We start from the raw sequence: 18,079 nt of genomic DNA, 5'->3' as shown, positions 1-18,079 counted from the left end.
GTAATCCCAGCCACTCAGGAGGCTGAGGCAGGAGAATCGCTTGAACCCAGGAGGTGGAGGTTGCAGTGAGCCAAAATCGGGCCATTGCACTCCAGCCTGGGCGACAATAGCCAGACTCCATCTCAAAATCAGCTGGCTGTGGTGGTACATGCCTGTAATCCCAGCTACTTGGGAGGCTGAGGCAGGAGAATCGCTTGAACCCAGGAGGCAGAGGTTGCAGTGAGCCAAGATTGTGCCATTGCACTTCAGCCTGGGCAAGGAGAGTGAAACTCCATCTCAAAAAACAAAAACAAAAAACAACAAAAAAACAAGGCTGGGCATGGTGGCTCATGCCTGTAATCTCAGCACTTAGGGAGGCTGAGATGGGCGGATCACGAGGTCAGGAGTTCAAGACCAGCCCGGCCAGAATGGTGAAACCCCATCTCTACTAAAAATACAAAAATTAGGCCAGGCGCAGTGGCTCACGCCTGTAATCCCAGCACTGGGACGCTGAGGCGGGCGGATCACGAGGTCAAGAGATCGAGACCATCCTGGCTAACACGATGAAACCCCGTCTCTACTAAACAAAATACAAAATATTAGCTGGGCGTGGTGGCAGGTGCCTGTAGTCCCAGCTACTCGGGAGGCTGAGGCAGGAGAATGGCATGAACCCGGAAGGCGGAGCTTGCAGTGAGCCGAGATCGTGCCACTGCACTCCAGCCACTGCACTCCAGCCTGGGCAACAGAGCGAGACTCTGTCTCAAAAAAAATAAAATAAAATGAAATAAGCTGGGAGTGGTGGCAGGCGCCTGTAACCCCAGCTACTCGGGAGACTGAGACAGAAGAATCACTCGAACCCAGGAGGTGGAGGTTGCAGTGAGCTGAGATCGCGCAATTGCACTCCAGCCTGGGCGACACAGCAAGACTCTGTCTCAAAAAAAAAAAAAAAAACCCAAAAAACAAACAAAAACACCTCCATCTCTACAAAAAAAATTAGCTGGGTGTGGTTGTGTGTATCTGTACTCCCAGCTACCCTGGGCTGAGGCAGGAGAATGACTTCAACCCAGGAGGCGGTGGCTGCAGTGAGCCTAGATTGCTCCACTGCACTGCAGCCTGGGTGACAGAGCGACACTCTGTCTCAGAAATAAATAACATAATAAAATATGTAATTTATATAATTACCTAGATCCAATGCTGTATGTGGAAACTAAAGGAAAAAGAAAAAGAAAATTAGGTGGAGGAAAAATATGGTAATGTGTCCCCCCACTGTTTTGTTATTTTAAAGGAAAGATAAGGCCAGTCCTGGTGGCTCATGGCTGTAATCCTCCCAGTTTAGGAGGCCAAGGTGGGCTGATCACTTGAGCTCAGGAGTTCAAAACCAGTCTGGCCAACACAGCGAAACCCTGTCTCTACAAAAAATACACAAATTAGCCGGGCCTGGTGGCGTGTGCCTGTAATCCCAGCTAATTGGAGGCTGAGGCAGAAGACTCGCTTGAGTCCGGGAGGCAGAGGTTGCAGTGATTCCGGATCGCAACACTGCATGCCAGCCTGGGAAATTGGAGTGAAACCATGTCTCAAGGGGAAAAAAAGAAGCATAAATAATAGCGGATGAAAATAATTGGGGTGGGGCCGGGCATGGTGGCTCACACCTGTAATCCCGGCACTTTGGGAGGCCAAGGCGGGAGGATCACTAGAGGTCAGAATTTTGAGACCAGCCTGGCCAACATGGTGAAACCCCGTCTCTACTAAAAATACAAAAATTACTCAACGCCTGTAATCCCAAGCACTTTTGGAGACCGAGGCAGGCGAATCATCTGAGGTCAGGAGTTCAAGACCAGCCTGGTGAAACCCTGTCTCTAGAAAAATATAAAAATTAGCTGGGCATGGTGGCATGCACCTGTAAACCCAGGAGGCAGAGGTTGCAGTGAGCCAAAATCACACCACTGCACTCCGGCCTAGGCAATAGAGCAAGACTCCATCTCAAAAAAATAAAAAAATAATAATAAAAATACAAAAATTAATGGCGGGGCGCGGTCGCTCATGCCTGTAATCCCAGCACTTTGGGACGCCAAGGCAGGCAGACCACCTGAGGTCAGGAGTTCGAGACCAGCCTGACCAACATGGAGAAACCCCATCTCTACTAAAAATACAAAATTAGCCGGGTGTGGTGGCACATGCCTGTAATCCCAGCTACTAGGGAGGCTGAGGCAGGAGAATCGCTTGAACCTGGGAGGCGGAGGTTGCGGTGAGCCGAGATCGCGCCATTGCACTCCAGCCTGGGCAACAAGAGTGAATCCCCGTCTCAAAAGAAAGAAAAAAAAAATTAGCTGGGCGGCGGGGCAGGATGGCTCACGCCAGTAATCCCAGCACTTTGGTAGGCTGAGGCAGGTGGATCACCTGAGGTCAGGAGTTTGAGACCAGCCTGGCCAACAAGGTGAAACCCCGGCTCTACTGAAAATAAAAAAATTAGCCAGGTGTGGTGGCGTGCGCCTGTAATTCCAGCTACTTAGGAAGCTGAGGCAGGAGAATCACTTGAACCCAGGAGGCTGCAGTGAGCTGAGATCCTGCCACTGCACTCCAGCCTGGGTGACAGAGTGAGACTCCATCTCAAAAAAAAAAAAAAAATTAGTCTGGGGTGGTGACACAGGCATGTAATCTCAGCTATTCAGTATGCTGACACAGGAGAATTGATTGAACCCGGAGGCAGAGGTTGCAGTGAGCCAAGATCGCACCACTGCACTCCAGCCTGGGTGATATCTAAAATATATATATAATAGGCCAGGCACAGTGGCTTATGCCTGTAATCCCAGCACTTTGGGAGGCCGAGGTGGGCTGATAATTTGAGGTCAGGAGTTCGAGACCAGCTTGGCCAACATGGCAAAACCCCATTTCTAATAAAAATACCAAAATTAGCTGGGCTTAGTGGCAGGCGCCTGTAATCTCAGCTACTCGGGAGGCTGAGGCGGAAGAATCACTTGAACCTGGGAGGCGGAGGTTGCAGTGAGCCAAGGTCACGGCACTGCACTCGGCCTGGGCAACAGAGCGTGACTCCCTCTCTAGATAGATAGATAGATAGATAGATAGATAGATAGATAGATAGATAGATAGATAAGATAGATAGATAGATAGATAGATAGATAGATAGATAGATAGATAGATAGATAGAATGAATAAGTGAAAGGCCGGGCGCCGTGGCTCACGCCTGTAATCCCAGCACTTTGGGAAGCCTAGAGGGGTGGATCACGAGATCAGGAGCTCAACACCAGCCTGGCCAAGATGGTGAAACCCCGGCTCTACTAAAAATACAAAAAATTAGTCAGGCGTGGTGGCAGGTGCTTGTAATCCCAACTACTCGGGAGGCTGAGGCAGAGAATTGCTTGAAGCCGGGAGGCACAGGTTGCAGTGAGCCGGGATTGAGCCACTGCACTACAACCTGGGCGACAGAGCGAGACTTTGTCTCTAAAATAAATAAATAAATAAAAAGAATAAGTAAATAAATAATGTTAATTCGGGTGGGGTAGGAGAATTGTTAAGTGGACTGACCGGAAGTCAGCTAACTGGATTTGGGGAACCTCTTTTTTTTTTTTTTTTGAGACGTAGTCTGGCTCTGTCGCCCAGGCTGGAGTGTAGTGGTGAGATCTCGGCTCACTGCAAGCTCCGCCTCCCGGGTTCACGCCATTCTCCTGCCTCAGCCTCCCGAGTAGCTGGGACTACAGGCGTCCGCCACCATGCCCAGCTAATTTTTTGTATTTTTCGTAGAGACGGGGTTTCACTGTGTTAGCCAGGATGGTCTCGATCTCCTGACCTCGTGATCCGCCCGCCTTGGCCTCCCAAAGTGCTGGGATTACAGGCGTGAGCCACCGCGCCCGACCTTTTTTTTTTTTTTTTTTTGTCTTTTGAGACAGGGCCTCCTTCTCTCATCCAGGAGTGTGGCACAATCATGGCTCACTGCAGCCTCCACCTCCATGGCCCAGCCTGCAGTGCAGCTGAGTCCACAGGTGCACGCCACCACACTCGGCTAAGTATTCATTTATTTAGTAGAGATGGACTTTCGCTGTATTGCCCAGGCTGGTCTTGAATTCCTGGGCTCAAGCGATCCCCCCCGCCTCGTTCTCCCAAAATGCTGGGATTACTGGCGTAAGCCAACGCTCCCGGCCTAGGGAAACTTTCTAAGCTTCAACTTCTAGCTCTGTAAAATGAGAATTGGAAGTAGGTGCGATCTGAACTTTCTGATCAATTCCGGGTACAAGCTTTTCAACAAAACTGAGCTGAGGAAATAGCATGTAATACCGTGGGAAAAGAGAATACTCACCTTAAAGGAAAACTGGGGGAGCGGGGCCTAACTGCACACAAACTGCCCACAATCGGTTATCCAGTCTCCTCCCCTTCACTTTCCAACTCCTCTTGCATAGTCAGTCTCTGGTCAACCTCCTCTGGGGCCAAGCAAGCAATTTCCCCACTGCCTTAAGGGCCCACCGGTCAACCCTGGGTGAGTGGAGACAATAGGGTTTGTGTCGCAGGGGTCGTTGACACCACGTAACAATGCGCAGGGGTGTCCCCATCTAGGGTCCTCATCCCCCACCAGAAAGGCCCTCCGAGGCTACAGTGGTTGGGATGGCGTACCTGAGCGAGTGTCGCCTGCGACTGGAGAAAGGCTTTATATTGGACGGGGTGGCTGTGAGCACCACTGCCCACGCTTATGGGCGCTCTAGGCCCAAGTTGTGGTCGGCGATTCCGCCCTACAACGCGCAGCAGGACTACCACGCCCGCAGCTACTTCCAGAGCCACGTGGTTCCGCCCCTTTTGCGGAAAACTGATCAGGTATAGGAGCTTCCCGGAAGACCCCCCACACCTCCCTAAATCTTCACTCCAGCGTCCTCACCGCAAAGAAGGCTCCGCCACTTTCACCTCCTCGGTTTACTTTCTTTTCTTTTTTAAATTTTTATTTATTATTATTATTTTGAGACAGAGTCTCGCTCTGTCGCCCAGGCTGGAGTGTAGTGAGTGGCACCATCTTGGCTCACTGCAACCTCCGCCTCCCGGGTTCAAGCGATTCTCCTGCCTCAGCCTCCCGAGTAGCTGGGATTACAGGCGCGCCACCACGCCAGACTAATTTTTGTATTTTTGGTAGAGACGGGTTTTCGCCATGTTACCCAGACTGGAATTACAGGTGTGAGCCTGTAATTACAGGGTCTAATTCTCGCCCAGGCTGGAGTGCGGTGGTGCCATCACGGCTCACTGCAGCTTCCACCTCCCAGGGTCAAGCAACCTTCCCACCTCAGCCTCGCCATTAGCCTGGACTACAGGCTTGCGCCACCATGCCGGGCTAATTTTTTTTTTTTTTTTTTTTTTTTTTTTTGTAGAGAGGGGGTCTCGCCATGTTACCCAGACTGGTCTTGAACTCCTGGGCTCACGCTATCCTCCCGCCACCGCCTCCCAGTTTTCTTAACGCAGCCCGAGGACTGGAGGAGAGGGAGGACAGGTGTTGAGCGCAAGCTCCCTGAGCTCACAGAATGGCCTTCCAGCCCTGAATTTGAGAATAGACTCATTCCAGGTTTCTGCAAGGCAAGGGGATAGGGCTCAAAGCCAGCTTCTCCCAAACCAGTCGGTCTCTTTGTCTTTTGTGACGTCACAGACCCGCCCTCTGGGGTGACCTCACACCGCAAATTCTCTAAATACTCGAAAATCCGTGTGACCTCAGTGAGCAAGACAAAGGGAATTGGCTTGACCTGCAGGGCGAGACGCCTTCCTCCTGTGACATCATAGTGGCAGGGCGTGGGGCTTGCTCTCCGGGTTCTTTGGTCTGATGGGAGGGACACCTCTCAAACCTCTGCGGACCTCAGTTCCTCCCCCTGGCCTTTTCCCTCCTAGGTGAAGGCCCCTTCCCAGCAGAGTTCTCCTCCACCAACCTCCCAGATCAAAGATTCCGAGACTGTTTGCTGATGGTTCAATTTTTCCCCCAACATTTTGCTTCCAGTATTTGTGTTTCTACATATAAGCGGTGTGGGGAAGAGACAGGAAGACTCATGGGGTTATTCTGTGAGCAAATCTTCGGGATTTGTGTGTGTGTGTGTATAGTCCCAAATGTTTGTTTGCATAGGTCTGTGCAGTGCATGTATATGGACACACATGAGTCACACTTGTGTTGACTCATGTAATTTTTTTTAAATTTTTTTTTTGAGACGGAGTCTCGCTCTGTCGCCCAGGCTGGAGCGCAGTGGCGGGATCTCGGCTCACTGCAAGCTCTGCCTCCTGGGTTCACGCCATTCTCCTGCTTCAGCCTCCCAAGTAGCTGGGACTACAGGCGCCCGCCACCATGCCCACCCGGCTAATTTTTTGTATTTTTAGTAGAGACCAGGTTTCACCGTGTTAGCCAGGGTGTTCTCGAACTCCTGACCTTGTGATCTGCCTGCCTCGGCCTCCAAAAGTGCTGGGATACAGGCGTGAGCCACCGCGCCCGGCCCAATTTTTCTTTTCTTTTTTTTTTTTTTTTGAGACAGGGTCTTGTTCTGTCACCCTGGCTGGAGTGCAGTGGCATAATTTTGACTTACTGCAACCTCCACTTTCTGTGTTCAAGCGATCCTCCCACTTCAGCCTCTCTAGTAGCTGGGACTACAGAGATAGGGTTTCACCATGTTGCCCAGGCTGGTCTTGAACTCCTGAGCTCAAGTGTTCTCCCCATCTCGGCCTCCCAAAGTGCTGGGACTACAGGCATGAGCCACCACACTGGCATTGACTCATAATTTTACGACAGAAGGAACCAGAGTCTGGGGAGGGGAAAAGGAAGAACCTGAGTATTTAAAAGCTTGAAAATGATAGGGTATACATATTTTGAAAATGCTTTCTTTCTTTCTTTCTTTCTTTTTTGAGACAGAGTCTCGCTCTGTCATCCAGGCTGGGGTGCAGTGGCGTCATCTCGGCTCACTGCAACCTCTGCCTCACAAATTCAAGCGATTCTCCTGCCTCAGCCTCCTGAATAGCTGAGATTACAAGCGCCCTCCACCACACCCAGCTAATTTTTTGTATTTTTAGTAGAGACGGGGTTTCACTATGTTGGCCAGGCTGGTCTTGAACTCCGGACCTCAAGTGATCCACCTGCCTCAGCCTCCCAAAGTGCTGGGATTACAGGCGTGAGCCACCGCACCCGGCCTTGAAAAAGGCTTTCTAATTTTCTTTTTTGAGACAGAGTGCAACTCTGTCACACAGGCTGGAAGTGCAGTGGCACAGCTCATTGCAGCCTCGAACTGCTGGGCTCAAGCAATCCTCTAGTCTCAGCCTCCTGAGGAGCTGGAACTATAGGCATGTGCCACCATGCCCAGCAGCTAATCTTTTAATTTTTTTTTTTTTTTTTGAGGTGGAGTCTCACCCTGTTGCCCAGGCTGGAGTGCAGTGGCACGATCTCAGCTCACTTCAACCTCTGTCTCCCGGGTTCAAGTAATTCTCCTGCCTCAGCCTCCTGAGTAGCTGGGATTACAGGCATGAGCCACTACACCTGGCTAATTTTTGTATTTTTAGTAGACACAGGGTTTCGCCATGTTGGCCAGGCTGGCCTCCAACTCTTGACCTCAGGAGATCCTCCAGCCTCAGCCTCCCAAAGTGCTGGGATTACACCGCTCCCAGCCAATCTGTTTAATTTTTAAAAGTATTCTTTAATTGTCAAAACCACCATTTGTGGTAGGTATTATTTTCATTTAAATAAAGATAACATTTATTAAACTTCACTATGCTAGGCCCTTTATCTGAACAAAATCACTTAAGTCTCACAGCAAGCCAGGCGCGGTGGCTCAATCCTGTAATCCCAGCACTTTGGGAGGCCGAGGCAGGTGGATCACTTGAGTTCAAGAGTTTGAGACCAGCCTGGCCAATATGTGAACCCTGTCTCTACTAAAATTACAAAAATTAGCCGGGCATGGTGGCGCATGCCTGTAATCCCAGCTACTCAGGAGGATGAGGCAGGATAATTGTTTGAACCCAGGAAGCGGAGGTTGCAGTGAGCCGAGATGGCAACACTGCACTCCAGTCTGGGTGACAGAGTAAGACTGTGTCTCAAAAAACAAACCTCACAGCAATACTCCTTTTACTGATGGGAAAACTGAGGCCCAGAGAAGCTGTGTAAGGCCCAAGGTCACAAAGCCTGTTAATGGTTGAGCTGGAGTTAGAACCCAGCCTGTCTGGCAGCAGAAACTGAGCCTTCAGCTGCCAAGCTCAACTGCCCCTCCCTGAGAGGCAACCAGGTTCTTCTTTTTCTTTTTCTTTTTTTTTTTTTTTTGAGATGGAGTTTGGCTCTTGTTGCCCAGGCTGGAGTGCAATCGCAGGATCTTGGCTCACTGCAACTTCTGCCTCTGGGGTTCAAGCAATTGTACTGCCTCAGCCTCCTGAGCAGCTGGGATTACAGGTGCCTGCCACCATGCCCAGCTAATTTTTTGTATTTTTAGTAGAGATGGGGTTTGGCCATGTTGGCAAGGCTGGTCTCGAACTCCTGGCCTCAGGTGATTCACCCACCCTGGCCTTCCAAAGTGCTGGGATTAGAGGCTTGAGCCACTGCGCCCGGTCCAGTTCTTAAATATATTTAATCTGTCTGCCCCAGTTACCTAAGGCTCTGACCTCTTCCCTCTCCCCACAGCAAATCCCAGGGCAGTTTGCACTGTGTCCCCCTCAGCATTGTGGCTGACAGTCTTCTGTATTCTCTTTCCCACTTTCAGGATCATGGCGGTACAGGAAGGGATGGCTGGATAGTAGACTACATCCACATCTTTGGGCAAGGACAAAGATACCTCAACAGGAGAAACTGGGCAGGGACAGGCAAGTGCTGCCTCCATTTCTAGCCTCATCATGGTTCCTGGGCCATAGCGAGGCCTGGTTGAGGGGAAGAGGCTAAGGGACTGCATCCTTCCAGCTTTTCTTCACATACATGAGCAGATGGTGCCACAGTGCTCCCTAATATTAGTTAATAAGCACCAGTACTGTATGTCAGGCCTCATTTTTTTTTTTTTTTTTGAGACATGGTCTCACTCTATCACCCAAACTGGAATGCATGAAATGCAGTAGCACGGACAGGTGCAGTGGTGGCTCACGCCTGTAATCCCAGCACTTTGGGAGCTGAGGCGGGTGGATCACTTGAGGTCAGGAGTTCCAAACCAGCCTGGCCAACCTGGTTAAACCCTGTCTCTACTAAAAATACAAAAAAACAATTAGCCAGGCGTGGTGGCTCGCACCTGGAATCCCAGCTACTTGGGAGGCTGAGGCAGGAGAACTGCTTGAACCTGGGAGGCGGAGGTTGCAGTGTGCCAAGATCGTGCCACTGCACTCCAGCCTGGGCGATGCAGCGAGACTCCATCTCAAAAAAAAAAAAAAAAAAAGAAATGCAGTAGCACAATTACTACTCACTGCAGTCTTGACCTCCTGGGCTTGCGCAATCCTCCCACCTCAGCCTCCTGAGCAGTTGGGCCCACAGGTGTGCACCACCACACTCAGTTAATTTTTTATTTTTTGTGGAGATGGAGTCTCCCTATGTGGCCCAGGCTGGTCTTGAACTCTTAGGCTCAAGTGATCCTCTGGCCTCAGCCTCCCAAAGTGCTGGCATTACAGACATGAGCCATTTGTTAGGCGCTTTTCACCCTCACACTAACCCCATGGCACAGGTAGGAAAACAAGTTTCTTGAGTTAAAGTAATTTGGCAAGAGGGCTGAGCTGGGATTAATATTCTGCTCTTCCTGGCCTGCTGCAGTGGCTCATGCCTGTAATCGCAGCACTTTGGGAGGCCGAGGCAGGCAGATCACGAGGTCAGGAGTTTGAGACCAGCCTGGCCAACATAGTGAAACCCTGTCTCTACTAAAAATACAAAAAATTAGCCGGGCGTGGTGGCAGGCACCTATAATCCCAGCTACTTAGGAGGCTGAGGCAGGAGAATCTCTTGAACCCAGGAGGCAGAGGTTGCAGTGATCCGAGATTGTGCCATTGCACTCTAGCCTGGGCGACAGTGCGAGACTCCGTCTCAAAAACACACAAACAAAAAGATTCTGCTCTTCCCAACTCTGAAGCCCCTGTTCTCCTCACTGCTGCATCCTGCTCATTTTCCAGGCCCAGGTTAACAACAATGGGAAAGAGTTGAGAGATACTTTTCCAACAGGGTAAACCCTCCTCCCAGCCTAGCTCCACCATCCGGGGCCACTCCTCTAGTCACATGATACTTTGTGCCATTTGGCCCAATTGATCTTGATCTCATCCATTTTTTCCACATGGGTCAGAGGCAAGGGTGAGATTTTTCTCATTTCTTGCGGGAGAGGGGCAAGCTTTGCCAAGCCCAGAATTTCTGGCCCTTCCTGTCCCAGCACAAACCATTCACAGTTTTCCTGCAATTATTCCTGGTGCGGGGTTTTATTTCTAGGAAGCCTTCTGTCCCTCAACCTCACTAGCCCTTGGCTTTTCAGCCCAGAGGCTCGGGACACTTGAGGATTGCGTGTTCAGCATGGGGAATGCAAGTGACTAGGCCTGGTTGGCATCCCATACCACACCCAGGGGAATGGGGAAGCCAAGAGGTGGGCTGAATGCAGGCTCAGGCCTCTCTCTCCTTGCCCCCAAGGGCATTCTCTCCAGCAGGTGACTGGGCATGACCACTACAATGCTGATCTGAAACCGATCGATGGGTTCAATGGAAGGTTTGGCTACCGCCGGAACACTCCAGCCCTCCGTCGGAGCACGTCCGTCTTCGGAGAGGTCACCCACTTCCCTCTGTTCTAACAGCATCTTTTCCCTTCATAGCCATCGACCTGAATTTCTAAGACATATGTTTAGATGAACTCTTAGTGTTATTTTACGTTAAAAAAATTAATTTGTGTCTCCACGTGTGCTGTTTCTTCCCTGAGATTAGAGGAAGGAGCCAGTTCTACCCTCAGCTTCTCTTTCGCCTGGAGAGGAGGTGAGAGGAGAAAGGGCTTCTCAGGCCTACACCCTTGCACTCCATACCAACGAGTGCCAGGTTTGAAAGGAGCGGCTTCAGTTCTCCCCTACCAGTGGGATAAGAAGGAGCCACACTACTTAACCTCAATAAAGCACTTCCCCAGCTATCAGCAGGGCCCCAGGTCAGAGCTGGCTATTGTTTCCACCAAGAACAGAGCAAAGGGCCGGGCGCTGTGGCTCACGCCTGTAATCTCAGCACTTTGGGAGGCCGAGGCGGGTGGATCACAAGGTCAGGAGATCAAGACCATCCTGGCTAACACGGTGAAACCCCGTCTCTACTAAAAATACAAAAAAATTAGCCGGGCGTGGTGGCGGGCGCCTGTAGTCCCAGCTACTCGGGAGGCTGAGGCGAGAGAATGGCGTGAACCCGGGAGGCGGAGCTTGCAGTGAGCCGGGATCACGCCACTGCACTCCAACCTGGGCAACAGAGCAAGACTCCGTCTCGAAAACAAAAACAAAAAAAAAGAACAGAGCAAAGGCCAAGCTCCGTGGCTTACGCCTGTAATCCCCAGCACTTTGGGAGGCCGAGATGGGAGGATTGCTTGAGCTCAGGCGGGTGGATCACTTGAGACCAGTCTGGGCAACACGACGAAACCCTGTCTTTACTAAACATATATAAGTGTGTGTGTGTGTGTATGTGTGTGTGTGTATACACACATATGTTTATGTATATATATATGCATATATAGAGAGAGAGGGAGAGAGAGAGAGAGAGAGAGAGACTCACTCTGTTAGCCCAGGCTGGAGTGCAGTAGTGTGATCTCAGCTCACTGCAACCTCTGCCTCCCGGGGTTCAAGCAATTCTCCTGCCTCAGCATCCCCAGTAGCTGGGATTACAGGTGCCTGCCACCACGCCCAGCTAATTTTTTTGTATTTTTAGTGGAGGCGGGGTTTCACCGTGTTGGTCAGGCTAGTCTGGAACTCCTGACCTCACCTCGGCCTCCCAAAGTGCTGGGATTACAGGCGTGAGCCACCCGCCCGGCCCAGGATGTCATTTTTCAAGTGTTCCCTTTCAGTTTATTGGTGGCCAAGGGAAAAGCCAAAGCAGATGATGGATAATTAAGAAGGTGGGGCTTTAGAACACAAAGCTTGCGAGAACTCGCGTGGGTGGAACTTGATTGTATTGAGTCACCATAAGTAGACACGGAAGGAGCTTGTTACGGCCAAAGGGGGTATGGCTCAGGGGTAGAGCATTTGACTGCAGATCAAGAGGTCCCCGGTTCGAATCCGGGTGCCCCCTTTTGTGGTGTTTTCTCACTTACATTCCATTTAACACTAAATACTGTTAGCCACAGTATCACCATAAAAGATGAAGCAACTTTCAACTTGCCCTTGTGCTGAAGTTGTTACTCCCACATTCCAGCTGACCTTTAGGACAAAAAGCCCATCTGGGACCTCATTTGTCTTCAATTAAGACCAAGTCCCTGAGGAGATTCTAAATCTGTGAGTGAGTCTGACAGAGCTGTGAACACAATTTGGTAATTGGGTGTGTGTCGGAGTATAGATAAAAACGCATGTATTTTTGAAAACTTAGTACATGAAAAGCTGCCTCGAATTAAAACATGAAAGAAGGGCCAGGGCCAGGGGCGGTGGCTAATGCCTATAATCCCAGTGCTTTGGGAAGCCGAGGCGGGTGAATCACGAGGTCAGGAGTTCGAGACCGGCCTGGCCAACATGGTGAAATCCCTGTGTCTACTAAAAATACAAAAAATTAGCCGGGTGTGGTGGCAGGCACCTGTAATCCCAGCTACTCGGGAAGCTGAGGCAGGAGAATCACTTGAACCCGCGAGGCAGTGGTTGCAGTGAGCCGAGACCGCACCATAGCACTCCAGCCTGGGCAACAGAGTGAGACTCCATCCAAAATAAAAAAAAGTTCGAGACCAGCATGACCAATATGGTGAAACCCTGTCTCTACTAAAAATACAAAAAATTAGCTGGGCGTGGTGGCGCACGCCTGTAATCCCAGCTACTTGAGAGGCTGAGGCGGGAGAATCGCTCGAACCTGGAAGACAGAGGTTGCAGTGAGCTGAGATCGCGCCATTGCACTCCAGCCTGGGCGACAGAGTGAGACTTTCTCAAAAGAAAAAAAAGAGGCTGCGTGCGGTGGCTCACGCCTGTAATCCCAGCACTTTGGGAGGCCGAGGCGGGTGGATCACGAGGTCAGGAGATCAAGACCATCCTGGCTAACACGGTGAAACCCCGTCTCTACGTAAAATACAAAAAATTAGCCGGGCATGGTGGTGGGTGCCTGTAGTCCCAGCTACTGGGGAGGCTGAGGCAGGAGAATGGCGTGAACCCGGGAGGCGGAGCTTGCAGTGAGCCGAGATTGCACTACTGCACTCCAGCCTGGGCGACAGAGTGAGACTCTGTCTGGGGGAAAAAAAAAAGAAAGAGAGAAAAGGAAAGAAAGAGAAAGAAAGAAAAGAAAGAAAGAAGGAAGGAAGGAAAGAAAGAAGGAAGGAAGAATAGAAAGAAATAAAGAAAAGAAGGAAGGAAAGAAAGAAGAAAGGAGAGAGAAAGAAAAGAAGGAAAGAAAGAGAAATGCCGGGTGCGGTGGCTCAAGCCTGCAATCCCAGCACTTCGAGAGTCCGAGGTGGGTGGATCACGAGGTCAGGAGTTTGAGACCAGCCTGACCAACATGGTGAAACTCCGTCTCTACTAAAAATACAAAAATTAGCCAGGCATGGTGGCGTGCACCTGAAATTCCAGCTACTTGGGAGGCTGAGGCACCAGAATCATTTGAATCTGGGAGGCGGAGATTTTGTGAGCCGAGATTGCACCACCGAACTCCAGCCTGGGCAAAAAGAGTGAGACTCTCTCTCCAAAAAAAAAAAAAAAAAAAAGAGGCCAGGGCGATGGCTTACGCCTGTAATCCCAACACTTTGGGAAGCCAAGGCGGGCTGATCACAAGGTCAGGAGATCAAGACCATCCTGGCTAACACGGTGAAACCCCGTCTCTACTAAAAATACAAAAAAATTAGCCAGGCGTGGTGGCGGGTGCCTGTAGTCCCAGCTACTTGGGATGCTGAGGCAGGAGAATGGCATGAACCCGGGGGGCGGAGCTTGCAGTTAGCAGAGATCCCACCACTGCACTCCAGCCTGGGCGACAGAGAGAGACTCCATCTCAAAAAAAAAAAAAAAAAAAGAAAAGAAAAGAAGGAAAAAAGGAAGGAAGAAGGAAAGCAAGAAAGAAAGAGCAAGAAAAGAAGGAAAGAAGGAAGGAAAGATAAAGAAAAGGAGAGAAAGACGGAAGGAAAGAAAGAAAAGAAGGAAAGAAGGAAGAAAGAGAAAGAAAAGAAGGAAAGAAGGAAGGAAGGAAAGAAAGAAAAAGAAGGAAAGAAGGAAGGAAAGAAAAGAAAGAGAGAGAGAAAGAGGGAAAGAAGGAGGAAAGAAAGAAAGAAAAGGAAGGAAAGAAGGAAGGAAGAAAAAAAAGAGAGAAAAGGAGGCCAGGCGCGGTGGCTCACGTCTGTAATCCCAGCACTTTGGGAGGCCGAGGCGGGCGGATCATGACGTCAGGAGATTGAGACCATCCTGACTAACACGGTGAAACCCCATCTCTACTAAAAATACAAAAAATTAGCTGGGCGTGGTGGTGGATGCCTGTAGTCCCAGCTACTCAGGAGGCTGAGGCAGGAGAATGGCATGAACCCAGGCCACTGCACTCCAGTCTGGGCGACAGAGCAAGACTCCGTCTCAAAAAAATAAAATAAAATAAAATAAGATGAAAAAGAATTGCTTATTGCTTAAATGGAAGGGGCATATGTCACATTCTGGGTGGTGTACTTCAGCTTTACATCTTTTTTTTTTTTTTTTTTGAGAGAGGGTCTCGCTCTGTCACCCAGGCTGCAGTGTAGTAGCATGATCACGGCTCACTGCAGCCTGAAACTCATGGGCTCAAGTAATCCTCCTGCCTCAGCCTCCCCAGCAACTGGGACTACAGGCATGTGCCACTACACCTGGCTAATTTTTTTTTTTTTTTAACATAAGTAGAGAGGAGGTCTTGCTTTGTTGTTCAGGCTGGTCTCCAACTCTTGGGCTCAAGTGATTCTCCCACCTCAGCCTCTGAAAGTGCTGGGACTACAAGTGTAAGCACCGTGCCCAGCTTCACATCTTGCGTCTGTTTGTCCCAAGTGTGGGATGGGTACTGCAGTCATTTGCAATTTGACTGGAGATAGACAAAAACACTGAATCACAGAATGAAAAAATTATTCCCTTTCCTATCCTCAGTAACTTAAGAAAAAAGTCGTTTAAAAAATTTTTTCAAAGAGATGGAGTCTCACTCTGTCACACAGGCTGAACTACAGTGGCACAATCACGGCTCACTGTAGCTTCCAACTCCTGGGCTCAAGTGATCCTCCTGCCTCAACCTTCCAAGTAGCTGGGATTATAGGTATGTGCCACCATGCCCAGCACTATACACTCTTTGAATAAAAAAGAGGGAGATTGGCTAGGCACGGTGGCTCACGCCTGTAATCCTAGCACTTTGGATTTAGAAGATTTAGAAGTGTTAGAGAGCTGGCACCAAATAAGAATTCCTCCTGTCAGGCACAGTGGTGGCTCCAGCCTGTAATCCCAGCTCCTCTGGAGGCTGAAGTGGGAGCATCACTTGAGTCTAGGAATCGAGATCAGCTTAACCAATATATTTAGACCCTGACCAACATATTGAGACCCATTTCAAGAAAAATAAAATGTATCTAGTTAGTGTTTAATAATGTCATATTTAGGCAGGGCGCGGTGGCTCACGCCTGTAATCCCAGCACTTTTGGAGGCCGAGGCAGGCAGATCATGAGGTCAGGAGATTGAGACCATCTTGGCCAACATGGTAAAACCCCATCTCTACTAAAAAATATAAAAAATTAGCCGGGCATGGTGGCACATGCCTGTAATCCCAGCTACTTGGGAGGCTGAGGCAGGGGAATCGCTTGAACCTGGGAGGTAGAGGTTGCAATGAGCTGAGATCGCACCACAGCACTCCAGCCTGGGGACAGAGCAAGACCCCATCTCAAAAAAAAAAAAAAAAGTCATTTTTAGTTTCCATTCTATTTATGGCAAGTAATACTGATTCTCTTTAATAGCTTTACTGATACAATTTACTTGCCGTGCAATTCAGCCATCAAAAGGCCTACAATTCAATCATTTTTAGTATATTCACAAAGTTGTTCACCCATCGATACAATCAATTTTAGCACAATTTCATCACACCAAACTGAAACTCCATACCCATTGGCAGTCAACTTCCTATTTCCTCCCAACCTACCCATCTCTAGGCAACCACCAATCTACTTTCTGTCTCTATTGATTTGCCTATTATAGAAATTTCCTATAAATGGAATGATATATGTGGTCTTTTGTGACTGGCTTTTTTCACTTAGCATACTGTTTTCAAAGTCTATCCATGTTTTAGATCTTAACAGTACTTCTTTTTAATTTTTTTTTGGAGATGGAGTCTCACTCTGTCACCCAGGCTGGAGTGCAGTGGTGCAATCTTGGCTCACTGCAACCTCCGCCCCCCCGTTCAAGCGATTCTCCTGCCTCAGCCTCCCAAGTAGCTGGGACTACAGGCACGTGCCACCACGCCCAGCTAATTTTTTGTATTTTTAGTTAAAATTGCGTTTCACTGTGTTAGCCAGGATGGTCTCAATCTCCTGACCTCGTGATCTGCCCACCTCAGCCTCCCAAAGTGCTTGGATTACAGGCATGAGCCACCATGTGTAGCCAGTACTTCCTTTTTATGGCCAAACAATGTTCCACTGTGTGGATATACCATACTTTATCTGTTCGTCATCATCACGTAATGGATATGTTTTGATTCTCTGCCCTGCTTTTTTTTTGAGACAGAGTCTCACTCTGTTGCCCAAGTTGGAGTGCAGTAGTGCAATCTTGGCTTACTGCAGCCTCCAAATCCTGGGTTCTCAGCCTCCTGAATAGTTGGGATTACAGATGTGCAACACCACACCCAGCTAATTTTTTACTTTTAGTAATTTTTGTATTTTTAGGGTTTTGTGATGTTGGCCAGGCTGGTCTCCAACTCTTGGCCTCAAATGATCTGGCCACCTTGGCCTCTCAAAGTCCTGGGATTACAGGCATGAGGCACCATGCCCAGCCTCCCCCATGTTTTGACTGGTATGAATAACGGCTACTATGAACATTCACCTACAAGATTTTGTCCAGGTGTGGTGGCTCACACCTGTAATCCCAGCACTTTGGGAAGCCGAGGTGGGCAGATCACTTGAGGTCAGGAGTTAGAGACCAGCCTGGCCAACATGGTGAAACCTCCTCTCTACTAAAAATACAAAAAATTAACCGGGTGTGGTGGTGTGTGCCTGTAATCCCAGCTACTTGGGAGGCTGAGGCACAAGAATCGCTTGAACCAGGTGGATGAAGGTTGCAGTGAGCCAAGAGCACAGCACTGCACTCCAGCCTGGAAGACAGAGCAAGACTCTGTCACAAAACAAAACAAAATAAAAAGCCATTCATGGGCAATATTTTGTATTGATGTATGCTTTCATTTCTCTTGGGAGTGTATACCCAGGAGTAGAATTGCTGGGTCATATGGTAACTAAGTTTAACCTTTTGAGGAACTGCCAGACTATTTTCCAAAGCATTGCTTTTCTTTCCTTTTTCTTCCTTTTTTTTTTTGTGAGACAGTGTCTTATTGTGTTGCCCAGGCTGGTCTCAAACTCCTGGGCTCAAGCAATCCTCCTACCTCAGCCTCCCAAAGTGCTGGGATTACAGGCATGAGCCACTGTGCTCTGCTTAATTTTATTTTATTTATTTATTTATTTATTTATTTATTTATTTTGAGGTGGAGTCTGGCTCTGTCACCCAGGCTGGAGTATAGTGGTACAATCTCAGCTCACTGCAACCTCTGCCTCCTGGGTTCAAACGATTCTCCTGCCTAGCCTCCCAAGTACCCGGGATTACAGGCGCTCACCGCTACGCCCAGCTAATTTTTTTTTGTATTTTTAGTAGAGATGGGGTTTCGCCATGTTGGCCAGGCTGGTCTTGGACTCCTGACCTCAAGTGATCCACCCGTCTCGGCCTCCCAAAGTGCTGGGATTACAGGCGTGAGCCACCGCGCCCGGCCCTCTTTTATTTTTTGAAACGGGTTCTCGCTCTGTTGCCCAGGCTGGAGTGCAGT

At 49.4% G+C, this 18,079-nt stretch overlaps 2 protein-coding genes and 1 non-coding gene across 4 annotated transcripts in view; 2 read left to right on the top strand and 1 right to left on the bottom strand.

Annotated features, from left to right (window-relative positions):
- The window catches only part of LASP1 (LIM and SH3 protein 1), an 80,179-nt gene extending 75,710 nt beyond the window's left edge, over positions 1-4,469 (bottom strand). The window contains exons 1-2 of one of the 2 annotated variants that reach the window (XM_054458046.2): positions 4,292-4,469; positions 1,162-1,186 (exon numbers count right to left, since the gene is read on the bottom strand). The gene's annotated coding sequence lies outside the window, so the exon portion shown is untranslated. The remainder of the gene's footprint in view (positions 1-1,161; positions 1,187-4,291) is intronic. The other variant, XM_054458047.2, reaches the window with a different exon arrangement.
- Positions 4,470-4,525: 56 nt separating this feature from the next.
- Positions 4,526-10,822, top strand: SPMAP1 (sperm microtubule associated protein 1). The gene is made up of 3 exons (XM_054458053.2): positions 4,526-4,800; positions 8,682-8,781; positions 10,562-10,822. The coding sequence occupies exons 1-3, from the start codon at positions 4,594-4,596 to the stop codon at positions 10,717-10,719; spliced, it is 465 nt and encodes a 154-aa protein (XP_054314028.1). The 5' UTR covers positions 4,526-4,593; the 3' UTR covers positions 10,720-10,822.
- A 1,284-nt stretch (positions 10,823-12,106) lies between these two features.
- Positions 12,107-12,178, top strand: TRNAC-GCA (transfer RNA cysteine (anticodon GCA)). Its single transcript has one exon. It is a non-coding gene; the product is annotated as a tRNA-Cys (tRNA).
- Positions 12,179-18,079: the final 5,901 nt, after the last annotated feature.

Source organism: Pongo pygmaeus, chromosome 19 (genome assembly GCF_028885625.2).
Source record: "Pongo pygmaeus isolate AG05252 chromosome 19, NHGRI_mPonPyg2-v2.0_pri, whole genome shotgun sequence".
NCBI lineage: Eukaryota > Metazoa > Chordata > Mammalia > Primates > Hominidae > Pongo > Pongo pygmaeus.
This window is presented reverse-complemented; position numbering and strand designations above follow the sequence as displayed.

Excerpts from the sequence above, each read along its gene's own strand:
- SPMAP1 (XM_054458053.2), top strand. The coding sequence starts at position 4,594 with ATGGCGTACCTGAGCGAGTGTCGCCTGCGACTGGAGAAAGGCTTTATA. Across the intron at positions 4,801-8,681 it reads TTTTGCGGAAAACTGATCAG|GATCATGGCGGTACAGGAAG; the intron begins GTATAGGAGCTT and ends TCCCACTTTCAG. Across the intron at positions 8,782-10,561 it reads GAGAAACTGGGCAGGGACAG|GGCATTCTCTCCAGCAGGTG; the intron begins GCAAGTGCTGCC and ends CTTGCCCCCAAG.